The 16593-nt window shown below is 36.1% G+C and overlaps 1 protein-coding gene across 3 annotated transcripts in view; it reads left to right on the top strand.

Moving 5' to 3' along the window:
- PHKB (phosphorylase kinase regulatory subunit beta) overlaps window positions 1-13931 on the top strand; it is a 216254-nt gene extending 202323 nt beyond the window's left edge. For 2 of the 3 annotated variants that reach the window (XM_038531132.1, XM_038531133.1), the window contains exons 29-32: window positions 5690-5819; window positions 8689-8796; window positions 11020-11160; window positions 11810-13931. In XM_038531132.1, the coding sequence (XP_038387060.1) occupies window positions 5690-5819; window positions 8689-8796; window positions 11020-11160; window positions 11810-11947 (517 nt within the window). In that variant the 3' untranslated portion in view covers window positions 11948-13931. The remainder of the gene's footprint in view (window positions 1-5689; window positions 5820-8688; window positions 8797-11019; window positions 11161-11809) is intronic. The other variant, XM_038531131.1, reaches the window with a different exon arrangement.
- The last annotated feature ends 2662 nt before the right edge of the window (window positions 13932-16593 follow it).

Below are 16593 nucleotides of genomic sequence, written 5' to 3'. Positions count from 1 at the left end.
GAAATTAATAAGATAGTAATAAAATACAACAGTATCAGAGGTCACCTTACTAGGAGACAGTGTACACAAAGATACTACTCAAAATGTTTATCTTCAGCTGTGATTTTGTATTAAATTTAATTTTATACTGTTTTCTGGTATAGCTTATCAGTGTATCTTAATTTTTATTTTGTACAGAATATAAGAGTTTTTACCACTTTGGTCAATTCCTTTTCTGAACCTTTGTAGCACTTACCATCTCTTCCCAACATTTTGGCATAAAGATTTGAGTTAGGTAACATTATTTAAATACATTGCCTGTAACTCTGTCTTCCTAAGTAGACTATAAACTTATTCAGAGCTAAATCATTTCATAGACTTAACTTGTGTAAAGCTTAGAATAAACAACAACAAAAAAATACTTATGGAATGCATTGAAGACTGTTTTATCACAGTAAGAGTTTTAATATAATTATTTAGGCAAGCATTTAATAGCACTATTTGTATGCCTGATATTTTCTAAGATGGTATAGTTATATGCCTAGAAAAGAAGTCCTCTACAAAAATAGATTTGAGGAAATGGGAAGACATCTTTGTTCTTACAGAGGAGCACTTAACATTATAAAGATATCAGATATAAATTTAATGCAATTCCAAAAAAATTCCAACAAGCTGTTTATGGAGGTAGACAAGTTAATACTAAACTTCATATGGAGAGGCAAGCATGCAAGAATAACCAGAACAACATGAAAGAAGGGCTTGCCCTAACAGTGAAACATACTATGGAGCCTCTATGATAAAAAGTGTGCTGATGGCACATGAACACTTAAATAGGCCAGCTGAACAGAATGGAAAGCCCAGAAACAGACCTTAAGCACATAGGAAATTTAATGTGTGATGAAGGTGCATCTCATATCACTGGATCAAAGATGGACATTATTTTTTTAAATAAGTAGTGATGGGACAACTGAATAGTCATTTAGGAAAAGAGAAAGTCAAATCCACACTTTATACCATACACAAGAATAAACTCCAAATAGCGTTTGCTGTCTAAATATAAAAAATGAAACCACACTAGAGCTAAAAGAAGACATGGGTAAATTCTGCTTTAACCTCGGTATGAGAAAGACTTTCTAACTATGGCTCAAATCTAGGGGTATTAAAAGATTAATAAGACTATATAAAAATTTAAAACATCATTTTGCATGGCAGAAAATAGACAATCTCAGAAGACAGCTGAGAAACTGGAACAAAAAATAGGCTACAAATGGCTAATTTCCAAGAATTCTTAAAAACTGAGGGACAAAGAACCAAAAACCCAAGAGAAAAAGAGGAGAAAATATGATTAATTAAATTCATTTAAACATAAAAAATGGACTTTAGATATTTAAAAAAGATGTTTGAACCAACTCATAGTTAGAGAAGTATAAACTAAAACATATTGGGATGCTATTTCTCATCTATCAGACTGGCAAAAGTTAAACATTATGATAAACATTTGCTGTGGCTGTAGGGAAACAAGACTCTTGTGTAGCTGGTAGGTACAGCCCTTTTGTATGGGAATTTGGCAACATCTAAAACAAGTCTACATGTGCACTTAACCCCTTGACTTTTAGGAATTTATTCTAGAGATGTGTTTCCAACAATATTGCATCATTGTGTATAAATTTTGGAGTGCCCATTACCTAAATCCTTGTGCATAGGAGAAAATTTGAATAAGCTGTGGTGCATCCACAGATGGAGTGTGATGAAGCTGTGAAAACAGAAGGAGCATTGTCTCTGAACTGATATGGAATCATTTCTACAATATATTGTTAAATGAAAATAACCGTACAAAAGAGCATCTGTAGCATGCTACTTGTGTAAGAAAGGAAATATTTGCTCATTTGTGCAGAAGAAATACAGGAAGGTTAAACTAGTAACTAAGGAGATTGGTTACCTTCAGGGAGTGGATGAGAACAGGGTGGAACAGCTGGGTACAGCGTAATAGGGTTGAATGGGAAAGCAGTATTTTCCTGAATATCACCATTTTGTGTAGCACTGACTCTTAAACTGCCATAATATTTTATATACCCAAAATGTAGTAACTAATTAAAATTAATCCAGATGTGGAAGGAATACAAAACAATACAAATAGTAACAAATGAACCTAACTGTATGCCAAATGAATAATACTCCCACACTGAAGGGAGTTGGGAAGAAAAGAATTAACCCAAATACCTTTGGAAAACATTTCTAGATACTGTAAAGCTAAAGAAAAAAAAAAGAGCTATACACAAATACTATACTTACAGTATATTAATAAGGTTTTTTTAAATCTCACAAAGGTAGAGATTAACAATTTTGAAATTGATATATATATATAGTGTAAATATATTGTGGGTAATGAAAGCCATACTTGGCTCTGTTAGAGCAAGTAGTTACAAATAAGGGAAGGGGAAGGGCTAGAATATAACCTGTGGTGGTAGATTGAAATTGCAGGTGTCAGTATGAATTCATGGTTTTCACACAGATGGAGACAAATAAATGTGGATGTGTGTGTGTATATATGAGTATATATCCATATCTTTCTTTGCTCTGTCCATTGGGAAGACCCAGAAGCAGTGAAACCCCCACAGCAATGAGCTAACTTAGTGCCCAAACACTGGTTTCTAAATAATATCTTTTAATAGAAGGAGCCAACATTCCATGGAAAAATGGTTGATTCTAGGTCCAGGACAGGAAAAATATAAGATACAAGCCTAGAGTATCTTGTGGTACCAGAAAGTAAGATAGTACTCCAGAAAATTATAGAGGTGTGTTAGAAGGATATTGGAGACAAATTGAAGGAGGCTCAGTGGCCAAAGATGTGACAATTTGAGCAACAAAATAAATAATAATAATATTGAATTATAACCAATAGAATAAAAGTGCTTGAGTCCATGCTGATATAAATAGATAAATGGGACAGAAGGGATTCTTTCTGACAGTAGAATTCCAATTAATAAGTGTAGATGGAATAATGGAAGTAGAAAAGCATCATTAGACGAATACAATAGTAACCATTATTGCGGCAGGAACCATCAATGGATGCTAAATTTAGTGGGTGGAAGTATTATAAGAATAAAAAAAATTTGCGTAATTTAAAAGTATTTCTACTCAAGATACTTTTTTAATTGCAAAAGGAAAAATGCTAACTTTACAACGAAGGAACCCAGTAGACACTACCTTAATCAAATGATCAAAGTTAGCATCCTAGGAACAAGACACATCAGTATCATGTACTCCATGATATGATATACTAAAAAGGCACAACCACTTCTGGATACTCTTGCCAGAAATGCATAATTTAAGTCTAATCATTAGAAAACATCAGATAGACCCAAATTGAGGTGGATTGAGGTGCAAAATAACTGACATTTCTAAAATGTTAAATTCATGAAAGATGAAAGAAGATTGAGGAACTGCTACAGATTGGAAGAACCTACCTTAGGAGACGGAGGTACCAAAGGCAGTGTGATGTCCTGCATTGAACCCACAATCTGAGCAAGGACATTACTAAATAAAATGGCATAATGGCATAAGTTGAATAAGGTCCATACTAATAGTATTGGGTCAGCGTTCATTTCCTGGTTTTGGCAAGTGTTAGTGTAAGATAATGGAAGTAGGAGAAGCTGAGTATATAGGAACCTTGTGAATTAATTTTTTGACTTCTCTGTAAATCACATATTTCAAAGTAAAAAGCCAAAAAATAAAAAATAAAAGAGAGGTCCTCAAAAGTAATTCATCTCCATTGTGAGTATTCACACATTTCTACTTTCTTTGTTGTTCTAAATAAACCTCTCCTTTTTATAATACTAACCATGCCTTTAGAACTCTGAAAACACCTTTTTTTTTTTTTTCTTATTGTCTCACAAAGGGAATATCAAAAAAAATCAGATGCAGAATACTGGGTATTCAGTTTTGCATCCTCATTATCCAAAGTAAAACATCAGCAAGAAACCCCTACACTGGGACACCTGAGTGGCTCAGTGGTTGGGTGTCTGCCTTTGGCTCAGGACGTCCCAGGATCCAGTCCCGCATTGGACTTCTTGCATGGAGCCTGCTTTTCCTCTGCCTGTGTCTCTGCCTCTCTTTTTTCCTCTCTCTCTGTGTCTCTCATGAATAAATAAATTCTTAAAAAAAAAAAAAAGGTTGGGGGGAGAAGGAAAAGGGGAAGGAGAAGAAACCCCTGCACATTTGAGCTTCTTCTCTTTAGCCAGACCCTGAACCCAGCCACACAAGTCTGGGTCTAACAAAAAAAAAAAAAAAAAAAAAAAATGTGCATCCAAAAAAGATGCCTCACTCGTTTTATGCAGTTTTAAAACTTAATTGGTCCTCTTTCATCAGAACAAAAATGTCTTTTTCAATATATGTCTCCTGCATAGCTATTTTCCTACCTAAGAATATTGTTGGTCATATGCTTTACCTTGTGGTTGAGAGCACATTTCACTCAATGCGGGGATCCCTGGGTGGCTCAGTGGTTTGGCACCTGCCTTCAGCCCAGGGCATGATCCTGCAGTCCTGGGATCGAGTCCCACATCGGGTTCCCTGCACGGAACCTGCTTCTCCCTTTGTCTGTGTCTCTGCCTCTCTCTCTCTCTCTCTCTGTGTCTCTCATGAATAAATAAATAAAATCTTAAAAAAAAGAAAACATTTCACTCAATGCCTATTTTAATATCAAATATAAAAGATGTATATTTGTTCCTCTCTGCAGCTTTTTGGAAGAATATACTACTGTGTCTTTGTGTGTTCTTTTTCAAATTATGCAAATTCTGCATCTTTAGCAGTTTGTGAATGAGTAAGTATTATATCTTTAAGATGTAATACTTAATCCATGGAAATAAGAGATCTAGAATTTTGGCTTATCACTATAGTGTGATTACTATGATGTGTAAGATCATGTAACTGATTTTTCAGCACTGGTACTTTCGCCATATTTAAATAGAAAAAAATAAATATAAGGTCTAAAAAATAAAATATAAGGTTTAAAAGAAGGTAATTTCGTTAGATGCATAATACTTTTTTGAGCCTTCGTTACTTACCAAATGTTTATTAAGCATCTTTCTGGGAGAGTGCATAGGAGTGATCAAGCCATATGATAGCCATGCTTTTATGAAGTTGTATATTTTTTTTATTTTTTTTTAATTTTTATTTATTTATGATAGTCACAGAGAGAGAGAGAGAGGCAGAGACACAGGCAGAGGGAGAAGCAGGCTCCATGCACCGGGAGCCCGACGTGGGATTCGATCCCAGGTCTCCAGGATCGCGCCCTGGGCCAAAGGCAGGCGCCAAACCGCTGCGCCACCCAGGGATCCCTGAAGTTGTATATTTTATTGTGTGTAAGGACTTCATGAAATTATTTTGAAATTCCCTGCTTCTGTGTTTTTAAATAGAGTTTCTTTGCATATTAGGAAGTCATTTGATGCCTTAGTGAACAATATAACTTACTAGAGAATATCATTTTGCCTATTAAATTTTTTAAAATCTTGGGTATTTTCTCCTTTTGGCAAGCTCTGTATTCACTATGAAATATTTAGTAACCTCTGTAACACATGGTAGATATGCATCATTGATGGATTTTGGCTTTTATTGCTCACCCTATTGGAGCAATTAATTCATATTGAAAACCCTGCTGTCTATGAGAACAAGCTTGCTTTTCAACTCTGAGGCATTTTCTTTTGGTCTACAGATGTTGGCTGAACAGGCGTCAGATTGATGGGTCTTTGAATAGAACTCCTGCTGGGTTCTATGACCGAGTATGGCAGATCCTGGAGCGTACACCCAATGGTATCATTGTAGCTGGGAAGCATTTGCCACAGGTACAGCCCCACTGTATTTATGTCACTTAAGGGGACCTAAGGGAGTAGGGAAATCTTTCCCCTTCTGCAATGCAAATAGTCTTTCTGCTTATTCCATTTTCTAAGAGTATTTAAAGAAAGGATATCCAGATACCTGAAGGGAGGGAATACTAGAAAATAAGATACCTAATCAATTGGATTGGAAATTTTTTTCCCCAGTCTGAGTTACTTTAATTTTTTAAAATTAGTGCCTCTCTATACAAAAGCCTTGCTTAACCAAATGGATATTTTCCTTAAAAGTTGTATTTAATCAAAAATCTTTTTGTGTTATTTTATTTCAAATGTTTCAAGGAAGCTCTGTGTTTAAGGGAACCATATGACCAAACCTTTTGCCAAGCAGCTGTCCTTCCTTTGTTTATTTATTAGTGAAGTTAGGGTTTCTTATGTTAGCATTACTATGAATGTTGGTATTTCTTTACACCAAGTGATAGTGGGCCAGTGTTGGAGGACCTCACAAACAATAAAACATACATTCAAAAGACAGAACCAAATCTGACCTAAGAAGCAAAGTGACTTAGTAGTGCTGTGAATAAGGAAATGACTGAATTTCAGTGAATGTGAAAAATGTAATAAATTTTTAGATCATAGATAATCACTTAATTTACTCAAGATATAACTTAGCTTTGGTCCAAATGAATTAGGGCTCCCTCCTTCGGATGGTTACACAAGTTGTATAAACTGGCTTGCTTCTTTGATTTAGGTTATTTTATTTAATACTGACATCTGACTCATTCTGCTTATATACACACAAGAATAATTAGGCCTTTTGGAAATGTAGTACCATATTTGTTTTTAGTAATGAAAAGTCAACCAAATTATTTCCAATGAAGGTCCTTATACAAATATAGTATTCTTAAATACACATACCCACACTTATTTTGTTTATATGTACACAGTATTTCTGGAAGGACTCACAAGATGCTGGTAGCATTATTTTATTTGCCTTGGGGAAGGGAACTGTGGTTTGAGGACACAGGGGAGGCTTTTGACTAAAAACCTCTTTAACCATTCAAATTTGAACTGTGTGCATTGATTACTTATTTTTAAAAATGAATAATCACTGTTAAAAGAATTCTTTATACTATTCACAAACTGTTGAGTAGTTATATTTGGTTGTCAATATAGGTGCTCCATCCCTCTCCTCAGATACTCTGTGACCATCATATGGGGCAGCACTGTCATGAGCAGAGAACAGGCCTCCATTATTCCTGCTCTGCTTCTGCTAGGCCTCATGTCTGCATACATTGGACTATGGCGACCTTTTGCTAGCTGCTTTCTCAGGCCCCTCTAATACCTACTAGATTTGCATATAATTCTCTGATTGCCTAGGCCACTTACATTTTATATTCTCTCTTTGCTAACAAAAATAACAGCAGATGCATACTAAATATTTTTATGTGCTAGGCACTTTTCTTTTTTTTTTTTTTTTTGCCAGGCACTTAAATCCTCACAACAATCTTTTGAGGTAGGTGCTCTATTATTCCCACTTCACAGATGAAGAAACTGAGGTACAGCTAAGTGTTTTTTCCCAAGGTCATACATCTAGGAAGTAGTTGACCCAGAGTGTATCACCTATCCCCTACCCTATTACTGGTAATTTGACTTCTAAACCTTTTGTCTTAACTTCTATGCTATTCTTTGAGAGAGTAGGAAATAAAGCAAGCTTGATGTCTCTTCTCTAGGTTTGTCATGGTTGCACAGTAGCCAGGTTGACTTTTCAAATGAGATACATTAATATGAAATTGATATGAAACCATGACAGGACCTTTCTTTCCTTCTGTAGCCCTACTAATCTCATTGCTAGACATCTAAAGAATTATTATTACTGTGTTTAACAACTGGGCTTCACTTTCCCCAAACTAGGTACCATCTATAAACATTAATAATAGGTTAGATTATACTGAATATAGAATACAATAGGTAAACCATATTGAATTATAGGGCTGATGCATTATTTTACCAAATCAAACAACTTTGCTATCATTTGATTTCAAGGGGATATTCCTGCTGGGTCCCATTTGAAGTAGTAAGTAGACACACTTTGTTCTGAGGCTGTGATTAAGTTCACTGTAAATCATCATTGAGGTGGAAGCAAATAAATATGACTCACCATCTCTGCATCTCTGGTAATAAGTCTGGTAACTCCATCTGCTTTCCACCACACAAACCTAACAGAGTCTTCTTTTCAATCCTTTGAGGGTTAGCCATCATGCCCAGAATTGGATATGCATTTGGATTTGAGTTTATTTGCTGTTTTCATTTCATTTGTAAAAAGTAAATGGAAGACTATGTAATACTCTTGTTTTAAAAGAAATATAAAGGGTAGGGTGAATTCTTTTAGTTTTAGTTTTTTCCCTCTGTTTTCCTGCCATTTCTACGTGCAATGTTGTTTTTGCTTATTTGTATGCATTTTTATGCTGCCAGCTCAGAAGGGACCTGCCACAGAAATGATGTAAATTCAATATCAAGTGACTTACATGCTAAAGTCTGACAGCAAGCATAACTTGTTGTGTTAATTCTGAAAGCAATATGTACTCTATTTGTTGTCTCAATTTTTGGCTGTTTCTTTTGTGTGTTGAAGTGGATTTCCAATATAGTCCCTTTCCTTTAACATTTGTATAGTGAAGATAACTACTAAAAACAGAAGGTTTAATTTATCACAATAGTCAGCTGGTTGGCTTCAGTAGTTTGACATATATAAAATGCTTAAAATGCTCCCTAAGGTTTTTAGGAGCTGAAAAAGTTTATTGATTAGAAAATGAAATTCCTCTATTAAGTGGGAACCACAGTATAACAATGCAGCATGTTAATATTGAGTTATTTTTTTCAGCAACCAACCCTGTCAGATATGACCATGTATGAGATGAATTTCTCTCTCCTTGTTGAAGACATGTTGGGAAATATTGACCAGCCAAAGTACAGACAGATTGTTGTGGAGGTTTGTATTTAGAAATGTAGATTGCTGAAAAGTGCTTTCTATCTGCTCCCTGAAAATTAACCTAAAGGAAACTGCTCAAGAGACCAGGAATTCTACTCCTTACCTAACCTGGATCTCCTCTGTTTGAGTCTTGGAGAATATAGCCATCCTTGACCCAAGTCAAGGTACATAAACAAATCAGAGAGAGTGACAAAACATGAGAGACTCCTAATTCTGGGAAACGAACAAGGGGTAGTGGAAGGGGAGGTGGGTGAGGGGATGGAGTGACTGAGTGACGGGCACTGAGGGGGCACTGGACGGGATGAGCACTGGGTGTTTTAATCTACATTGGAAATAGGGCTCCAATAAAAAAATATACAAAAAAAAAATCTTAAATCCTTCCGTGTAGAAAGACTGCCCAGCTTTTTTAGACACATACTCACTTCTCAAAAGCAAGTGCATTAAAAAAAGAAAAAAAAAAAAGCAAGTGCATTAACACTACTAAAAAACAGAGGAAGTGACCTTTTATTTGCTTTAATTTCAGGGTTTTTTTTTTTTTCTGTTTACAGAAAGAGTGCATGACTATTGTAGAAAGTTTTAATAGTTCAGAAAATTATAGAAAAGAAAGCAAAAAAAAAAAAAAAAATCCCCCCATCCACTACATCCACTAGCAATAGGTCATCAGTGTTGGTATTTTGAGGGACATCTTTCTAAACATCTCTCTGTGAACAGAGAAGACATGCAATTTTGTGCTGTATTATTTTATAAAAGGTTAAATGCTAAAATACACACATGTGCATGGTGTATACATGTGCTCTTTTGCCATTTTAAAACATTATGCCAAATATGGAGATAATCCCCATAATGAATGGATTTAGCATATAGTACATCTTCACTTTGTCTCTTTCTCTGGGAATGTCTCCATCAGATTTTGTGTCTCTTGTGGTTGGGTAATATGTCTGAGTGAGGGAGAAGCTCTCAGTAAGTCCTGGATCTGGCATCTAAAATCCAATCAGAGTTGAGTGAGATTCAGTCTTACCTCAGATGTGCCAAGATTCCCTGACACTATCAGCCAATCAGTTTTGTAGCATGTGGGAATGAGGCAACCTGAGGTCAGGAAGAGATGGGGTTATTGGAGGGGTGGATGCCTTCCTTGTGCTGTCAGCCTTTCAGTGTCTAGTGCCTATCATGTGGGAACTACAATAGACATGGAGGTCCTTCTTGTTGACCAAATGAGGGTCTCTTTGCAGAAGAATTTCTCTTTTGAACTAGAACAAAATTTCACATTCTCCTGGCTAAAGTCCTGCCCTGCCACATTGTAACACCTGGATTTTTCTGAAAGTGTTTCATTTGGTTCTTTTAGGTTCTGTTTTGGAAGCATTTAGATAAAGTATAATCAGGAAGATTCCCAAATTAGGAATTATGAGGTCTTTTTTCCTGTTCCATGTACAAAGTCAGAGCCATAATCATCATCCTAAATTCTTTACCAAGCAAGCATTGTATACTCAGACACAATCTTTGTGTCTAACAGTTTGTCATCTAAAATGAATGTTACTACTTAGGATGAATGTATGAGATAGCTAAACAATAGGGTGATGCATTAAACTAAGATATGCAGACCCAATAGTACTCAGACCAGAAAGAGGTCAAAATTAGGTGTGTTTTTTAAAACATAACCATCCCCTGAGAAACACTATGATGTCACAGAATTATACCCGTTTGGGGATGTTGGGCTCCAGGTCATTTGATCATGAGCCTAGATCCAGAGTCTCCACTGAACTCATCTGCCTTCTTTGGCATTGTGGCCTACTTACCTTTTCTAGGGCAGCCTCTGTCCCACTGGACACTGATTTTGGTGTCTTGCCAATAAGGATTAATGCCCAGAGGCCAGAAAGTTCAGACACTTTGGGTGAACAGGGCACTATGTACTGTTGACTGTGATGGGGAAAATAATTTTTCTTACTAGTTTCATTGAAATGAATAAGCTACAAAGTTATATACATAATGACAGCTACAAAGATACATATATTGAAAAAAAATGTGCAGTTTCCAAACAGAACTTAACGCTACTAATTTGCCAGATTAGAAAGATTCCACTCACAATGGTCCTACAATCAGTCATTGTACAGAACACACTGTGAGATTCAAGGGTCATCCATCAATCTGAGTAAAGAATGAAAACATGTACAGATTATGTTGCTTTTATGGTTCATATAATTGTCTTTCAACCTCTGTCTCTTCTAGTTACTAATGGTTGTATCCATTGTATTGGAAAGAAACCCTGAGCTAGAATTTCAAGACAAAGTTGATCTAGACAAACTAGTGAAAGATGCATTTCATGAATTTCAAAAAGATGAGAGTCGACTAAAGGAAGTTGAAAAACAAGTAAGTAGAGAAAACAGCTTTTTGTAGAATTTTTTCATTGTCTCGACTCTTCAAAATATCCCTAATCTCTCATCACTTAACTTCCAAAACAGATTTATAGAGTGCAAAATAGAGTACTTGCGGGGCAGGGAGAAGTCTGACTTATTTGAGAAATTAGTAGTGCTTTTTAGTTAATTACTAGTCAGCTCAGCTATGAAGCTCTGACTAAAAAAAAATTGGGAAGACATAAATTTCCTTTATATAGTTAGCAGTTAAAATGTGTTTTACCAGAAAGGAGCCATAGATTCCAGAAGGCTATAAAATTAAATTCTGGGGAGGATGGGAATGCATAACAGGCTGCATTGGTCTGTGTATACTACCTAATATAGTCCCTTCCAGGCTCTCCATTTAATATTTTATGCTCATCTGTAAAAAGGTTCCCTAAGTAAATAAAAATTATCAGCAAAGAAGAGAATACTAAAAATGTCTCTCTTTGTTTTATATGCTGAGAAGATGCCTTAGGAAAATGAAAGAAAAGCTCAAGAAGTTTCTATTTTCCATGAGGAAATCTTTCTGTGAATTTATTTTTCCCCCTAGGCTGACACTGATTTTACCTGTCAACTCTTTACAAACAAAAATCAAATGACTTACTTACTGTTTTCCTTTGTAGGATGACATGACTTCCTTTTACAACACTCCCCCACTGGGAAAAAGAGGAACATGCAGCTATTTGACAAAGGTTGTGATGAATTTGCTGCTAGAAGGAGAAGTCAAGCCAAGCAATGATGACCCATGTCTGGTTAGCTAGTGAGGAAGGTGTAAAAGGCTCTGTTGAAATACGTTTTCTGGAAGTTTGTTAAGTTTTGTATTGAAGCTTAATTCAGGCCGCCGTGAATGTAAGGACTTATTATGTTGGTGAGGTGGTTGCCACACCCTTGACAGAGTTAGTGGATCTCGCACGCCATAGTCAATCTAATGGTAAAACATGCTTTAACTACATGGAAAAAAAATCCTCATGATTATAATGCCAACCACAATAATAATCTTTACTGAGTGATACAAATAGTTAATGAATTGAAAGTTCACCACTGCATGTTTTATGATCAGATAACTCATTGAAATGAGTCTTTGCTCTTTAGACTAAATTCCCACCTAGTACTGCCATTAAAATGAATTTGCCAGCTGGTGTGCATACTGGAAATGAAAAGATACTGAAAGAATGGAACGAATGGTGAGCTTAACTCAGTGGCACTGTCATACTGGAAAAATACAGTAAAATCATAAAAACAGATCTGCCAGCTGATGTTTTTATTCTCAGAAACAGCATTGTTGATAATATTTTAGTATACAGAGCTACTGTACAATTTTTACCTTGTAAACATGACTGTGGTTTTGTATTTGTGTTGACTTTAGGGGTTGGGATAAAATACAGTATAATATATACCTTATCAAACCTTTTCTTTGAGCTCTTACTAAAAATATGGCATGCATAAGATTGTTCAGAAGAGTAGACTGTTAACCTAGTTTGTACTAGTAAAAACAAAACTGAAAATCATTAAACTTTATTTCTGAATTAATGAATATATCTGGACACATTTTTGGTTCTCCTGTTCACACTATTAAGTCTATTACTCCTGAATATTCTCAGTTTAATTGATCTGGAGACAGAGTGGAAGAGGATATATGGTACCTACCATTACACATATTTTACTACCAAATTTATTTAAGCAAACTTTAATAAAAATAGAAAATAGATTAAACGTTTAAGTTTTATGAATTTATATCCTTATTGAATGTTATACAGCACAGCCCATTAATTTTAGCCAGAGATCCAAAGAGAGTCATTTTTCTGACCAATCATATTAGAAGTATCACCTGAGAAGTCAAACTTGTTACATAAAGGATGCAGCCCATTTGTAGATCTAAGAAACATAGGACAGGTGGCTTCAGTAACAAGTCAAATTGATATCAAATAAATGGATGGGTGAATTCATGGAAAAATCTGCAGAGTCAGGCACATTTCTCCTAACTTTGCGGTGTATTGCGTGGGTCTTGTATAAGAAATCATATATGCACTTTGGCAAAATTGAGGAGAATGAGGTAAAATCTGACCTTAGAGAATATCTTAAGGAGAGGGATATGACAAAGAAGATAATTATTTGATAAATTAAGACAGTTTATGAAAAGATAGAAATGGGGTGCCTGGATGGCTCAGTTGGTTAAGCTTCTGCCTTCAGCTCAGCTCATGACCTGAGGGCCCTGAGATCGAGCCCCACGTCAGGCTCCCTTCCCTGTGATCTCTCTCTCACTCTCTCTCAAATAAATAAAATCATTTTTTAAAAAAAGGAAAGAGAGTGATGAACTTAGATTATAAAACAAGCATAAAAAAACCTTAAACTTGAAGCCCAGGGAGAATCGAGGACTGATACTTCATAGCTAAAGAAACTGAATATAAAGAGAAAAACCCCTTGAAGTATTTAATTTTTGCTGAAATCTAGAGGAAAGTAAACTGTTGCATTTTTTAACGAATTATTTTAAAGTCTGATAAGCTAAACAAGGTTGCCAGAAACCTGTCATCTTTATTGAAATCAAACATCAAATGCAAATGTATATTTCCTTAATGAGTTTTAGTTTCCTGCTTAAATGCTACATATGCAAGATTCTGGTTTTCCCATGCTGCTGCAGGCTTTCAGGATCTGTGACATATGTACTGACTTTGTGTTTTGATGAAATTTAAAATTTATTGTACTGAAAGATATGTTGGGATCAGTAAACCTTGATGTACACCTCTACAGAAGCCAATGTCTGTTTTCTAAGTAGAAAAGCAAAACATAATAGGAATTAGAACACAGAACTCATATGAATTTTGGAAGTCCCATTTGGCCCACAGAGCCAAAATGTTTTAACAGCTGTACTAGAGGCTGACTGAAAATATTAGCACATTTATCCAGGCATGACAAGATTTAAATCTGATTTAAAGCTTCCTTTATCACAATGGCAGATTCACTGTGTAAGTTTATTGTACAAGCAACGTCTGTTGGAAACTCCTGACTGAATATCAAATTCAACTACATTTCCAGAGCTATCATTTTAAGAAACATGGTGTTTTCCAGATTTCCTAACATTTTATTTAAGTCTGAAGGAGCCATATTTCAATTTAAAAAAATCAGAGTGTGGGATCATCTTGATGTCATCTTCAATATGTGATAAACTGGTGATGCCTTATGGACACCAAATAACATTTATAGAACACCTGAATAAATTTAACTTTTCACCAGAACTCTAAAGAGTAGGTTCAGATGTGCTTGTAGCCCCTCGTGAGCATGCATATTAAATAGATGGCATATAAAAGTAGAGGAGTCAACACAGTGTGACCACACAGTTATAGCAGCACAGAGAGACCACATTTAAATCAGGGAGAGGCTGGAAGTAGCATGGTAGTATGCAGCCAGATCATAAAACTACTCTATTTCAGAAACTAAAAACATGAATGAAAAATGAGAGAGGCAGGATCAGCAAAACAAAACCAGCAGCATTCAAACAGAAGAAGCAATACAACCTCCTACCATAAACTCTATAAAGCAGCGGGAAGACAAAAGACTCACTGGGATTTGTATTTGGCTCACTCCTATACTTTGGCCTCCCAGAAGCTGTACAGGGTGAGGACAAGGTCAGTAGATAAATTATGAAAAACCTAATGCATTTGGAGGGAATTGGATGAGTGTTGAGTCAGCGTCTAGGGGAAAAAGATAGAAAATGTCCTTTCAGGGTAGAAGTTCTTTCCCTACCACATATTCTCCAGCAATTCTCCCTGCCCACATGACATCTGTGTGAGTTAGGAAAAGGCGCCCTTTCTGGGCACACTCAGTCCCGTGGGCACAGGGTTAGGTGGTGTTGTGCAAACAAAAAGGTTCTTTTGCTAAACAGATACAACCGCATACCAGAACATGTAGCTCAGCCAGGTGTAAACTGTTTCAGCCCCCTGTTGCCCTTTTAACTGGGCACCTTTGTGCAGTTCACTAACTACATGACTGCCACAGTCATGCTCCGCAGGGAAGGAACTTGCTATCAGGAGTGGCCGTTTTGATTTTTCATCTGGGAAGGAGGCAGATGAGGAGCAAGGGTGACCACAACCCCCTAGAACCAGTTGTCTACAATGATAGCCTGAGAACAGGTACGGTAGACCTATGTCCTATTGCCTTAGAGAGACCTTATGGGCAATGGTGATTGGATTTGATGACTACTTTTTTTTTTCTGGAGTTTTGTTTTAATACTAGGAGACCTGAATTCACTCTGCCTAATTAAGGGCATCTTGTTTCCAAGGACAGGGACTTAGAGTATGAGATTGTTCCTCCAAACAGGGTAAACTTTGGCATTTACTTATTATTGCCTGAGAAGGGACTCCTCTGGAAACAGCTGGGAGAGAACAAAAAAGTTCAGATTGGGAAGAGGCTCAGAAGACCATCCACATTGTATCTGAGTACCCACAGAATTGCTGTGCCAATCGTGAGAAAGTTGGAAAGAAGCTGCCTCTAAACTATGTAAAAATATTATAGGAAAAAACGAATGAAGAACTCATTCTGAATATACAGCCTCCACAACAAATGCCCTATATTCTAAAAGAAATTAAAGAGAAAAGGAATTTATGAAAGAAAAAATCAAAGCAAAATAAGAATACAATAAGAAAGAAAAATAGAGGTGCACCTGGATGGTTCCGTGGTTGAGCATCTGCCTTTGGCTCAGGATATGATCCTGGGGTCCTGGGATTGAGTCCCACATCAGGCTCCCTGCAGGAAGACTGCTTCTCCCTCTGCCTGTGTCTCTGCCTCTTTCTATATCTCTCATGAATAAGTAAATAAAATCTTTAAAAAAAGAGAGAAAAATAGAGCTGAGGCAACAAGTTTCATAAATTAGAAACTGAACAAAATATACATAGCTGAAAACAACTGCTGACAGGGAAAGCTTGAGATAATTCAGTCAAATATTTATTGAGTATCAACTATATGCTGGACACTGTTCTGGCATGGTAATGGAAAAAAAAGACAATTTTCCTCTCCATGGAGCTTATGTTCTAGTTGGCGTTGGGGACATAGTGATGTATGGTAATAAATGCTATGAAGAGAAATAAGACAGGAGGGGGAGGGAAAGAGTGACATACATCATTAGTTTTTCCATGGTTGTGGAAAGGTTTCTGATATGGTGACATTTCATGAGAGAGATAGAGTAAATGCTGATGGAAAAGGATAAAGATAGGGGTGGACAAGGTTGATCAACATAAAGAAAAATGGTATTTATAGGTAGAGAAGGCTATGTTGGCATAGAAGAAAAAAAAATCAAAGACACAAAGTTTTCCCTAAATAAGAAAGAACTAAATCTGCAGGTAAAGAGAACACATCATGTTCCAAAAAAAAAAAAAAAAAAATTGATACAAAATGAGCAACACTGAAACATCTT

This window comes from Canis lupus, chromosome 2 (assembly GCF_011100685.1).
Source record: "Canis lupus familiaris isolate Mischka breed German Shepherd chromosome 2, alternate assembly UU_Cfam_GSD_1.0, whole genome shotgun sequence".
Lineage (NCBI taxonomy): Eukaryota > Metazoa > Chordata > Mammalia > Carnivora > Canidae > Canis > Canis lupus.
The sequence above is the reverse complement of the archived record's forward strand: the minus strand, read 5'-3'. Positions and strand labels throughout refer to the sequence as shown.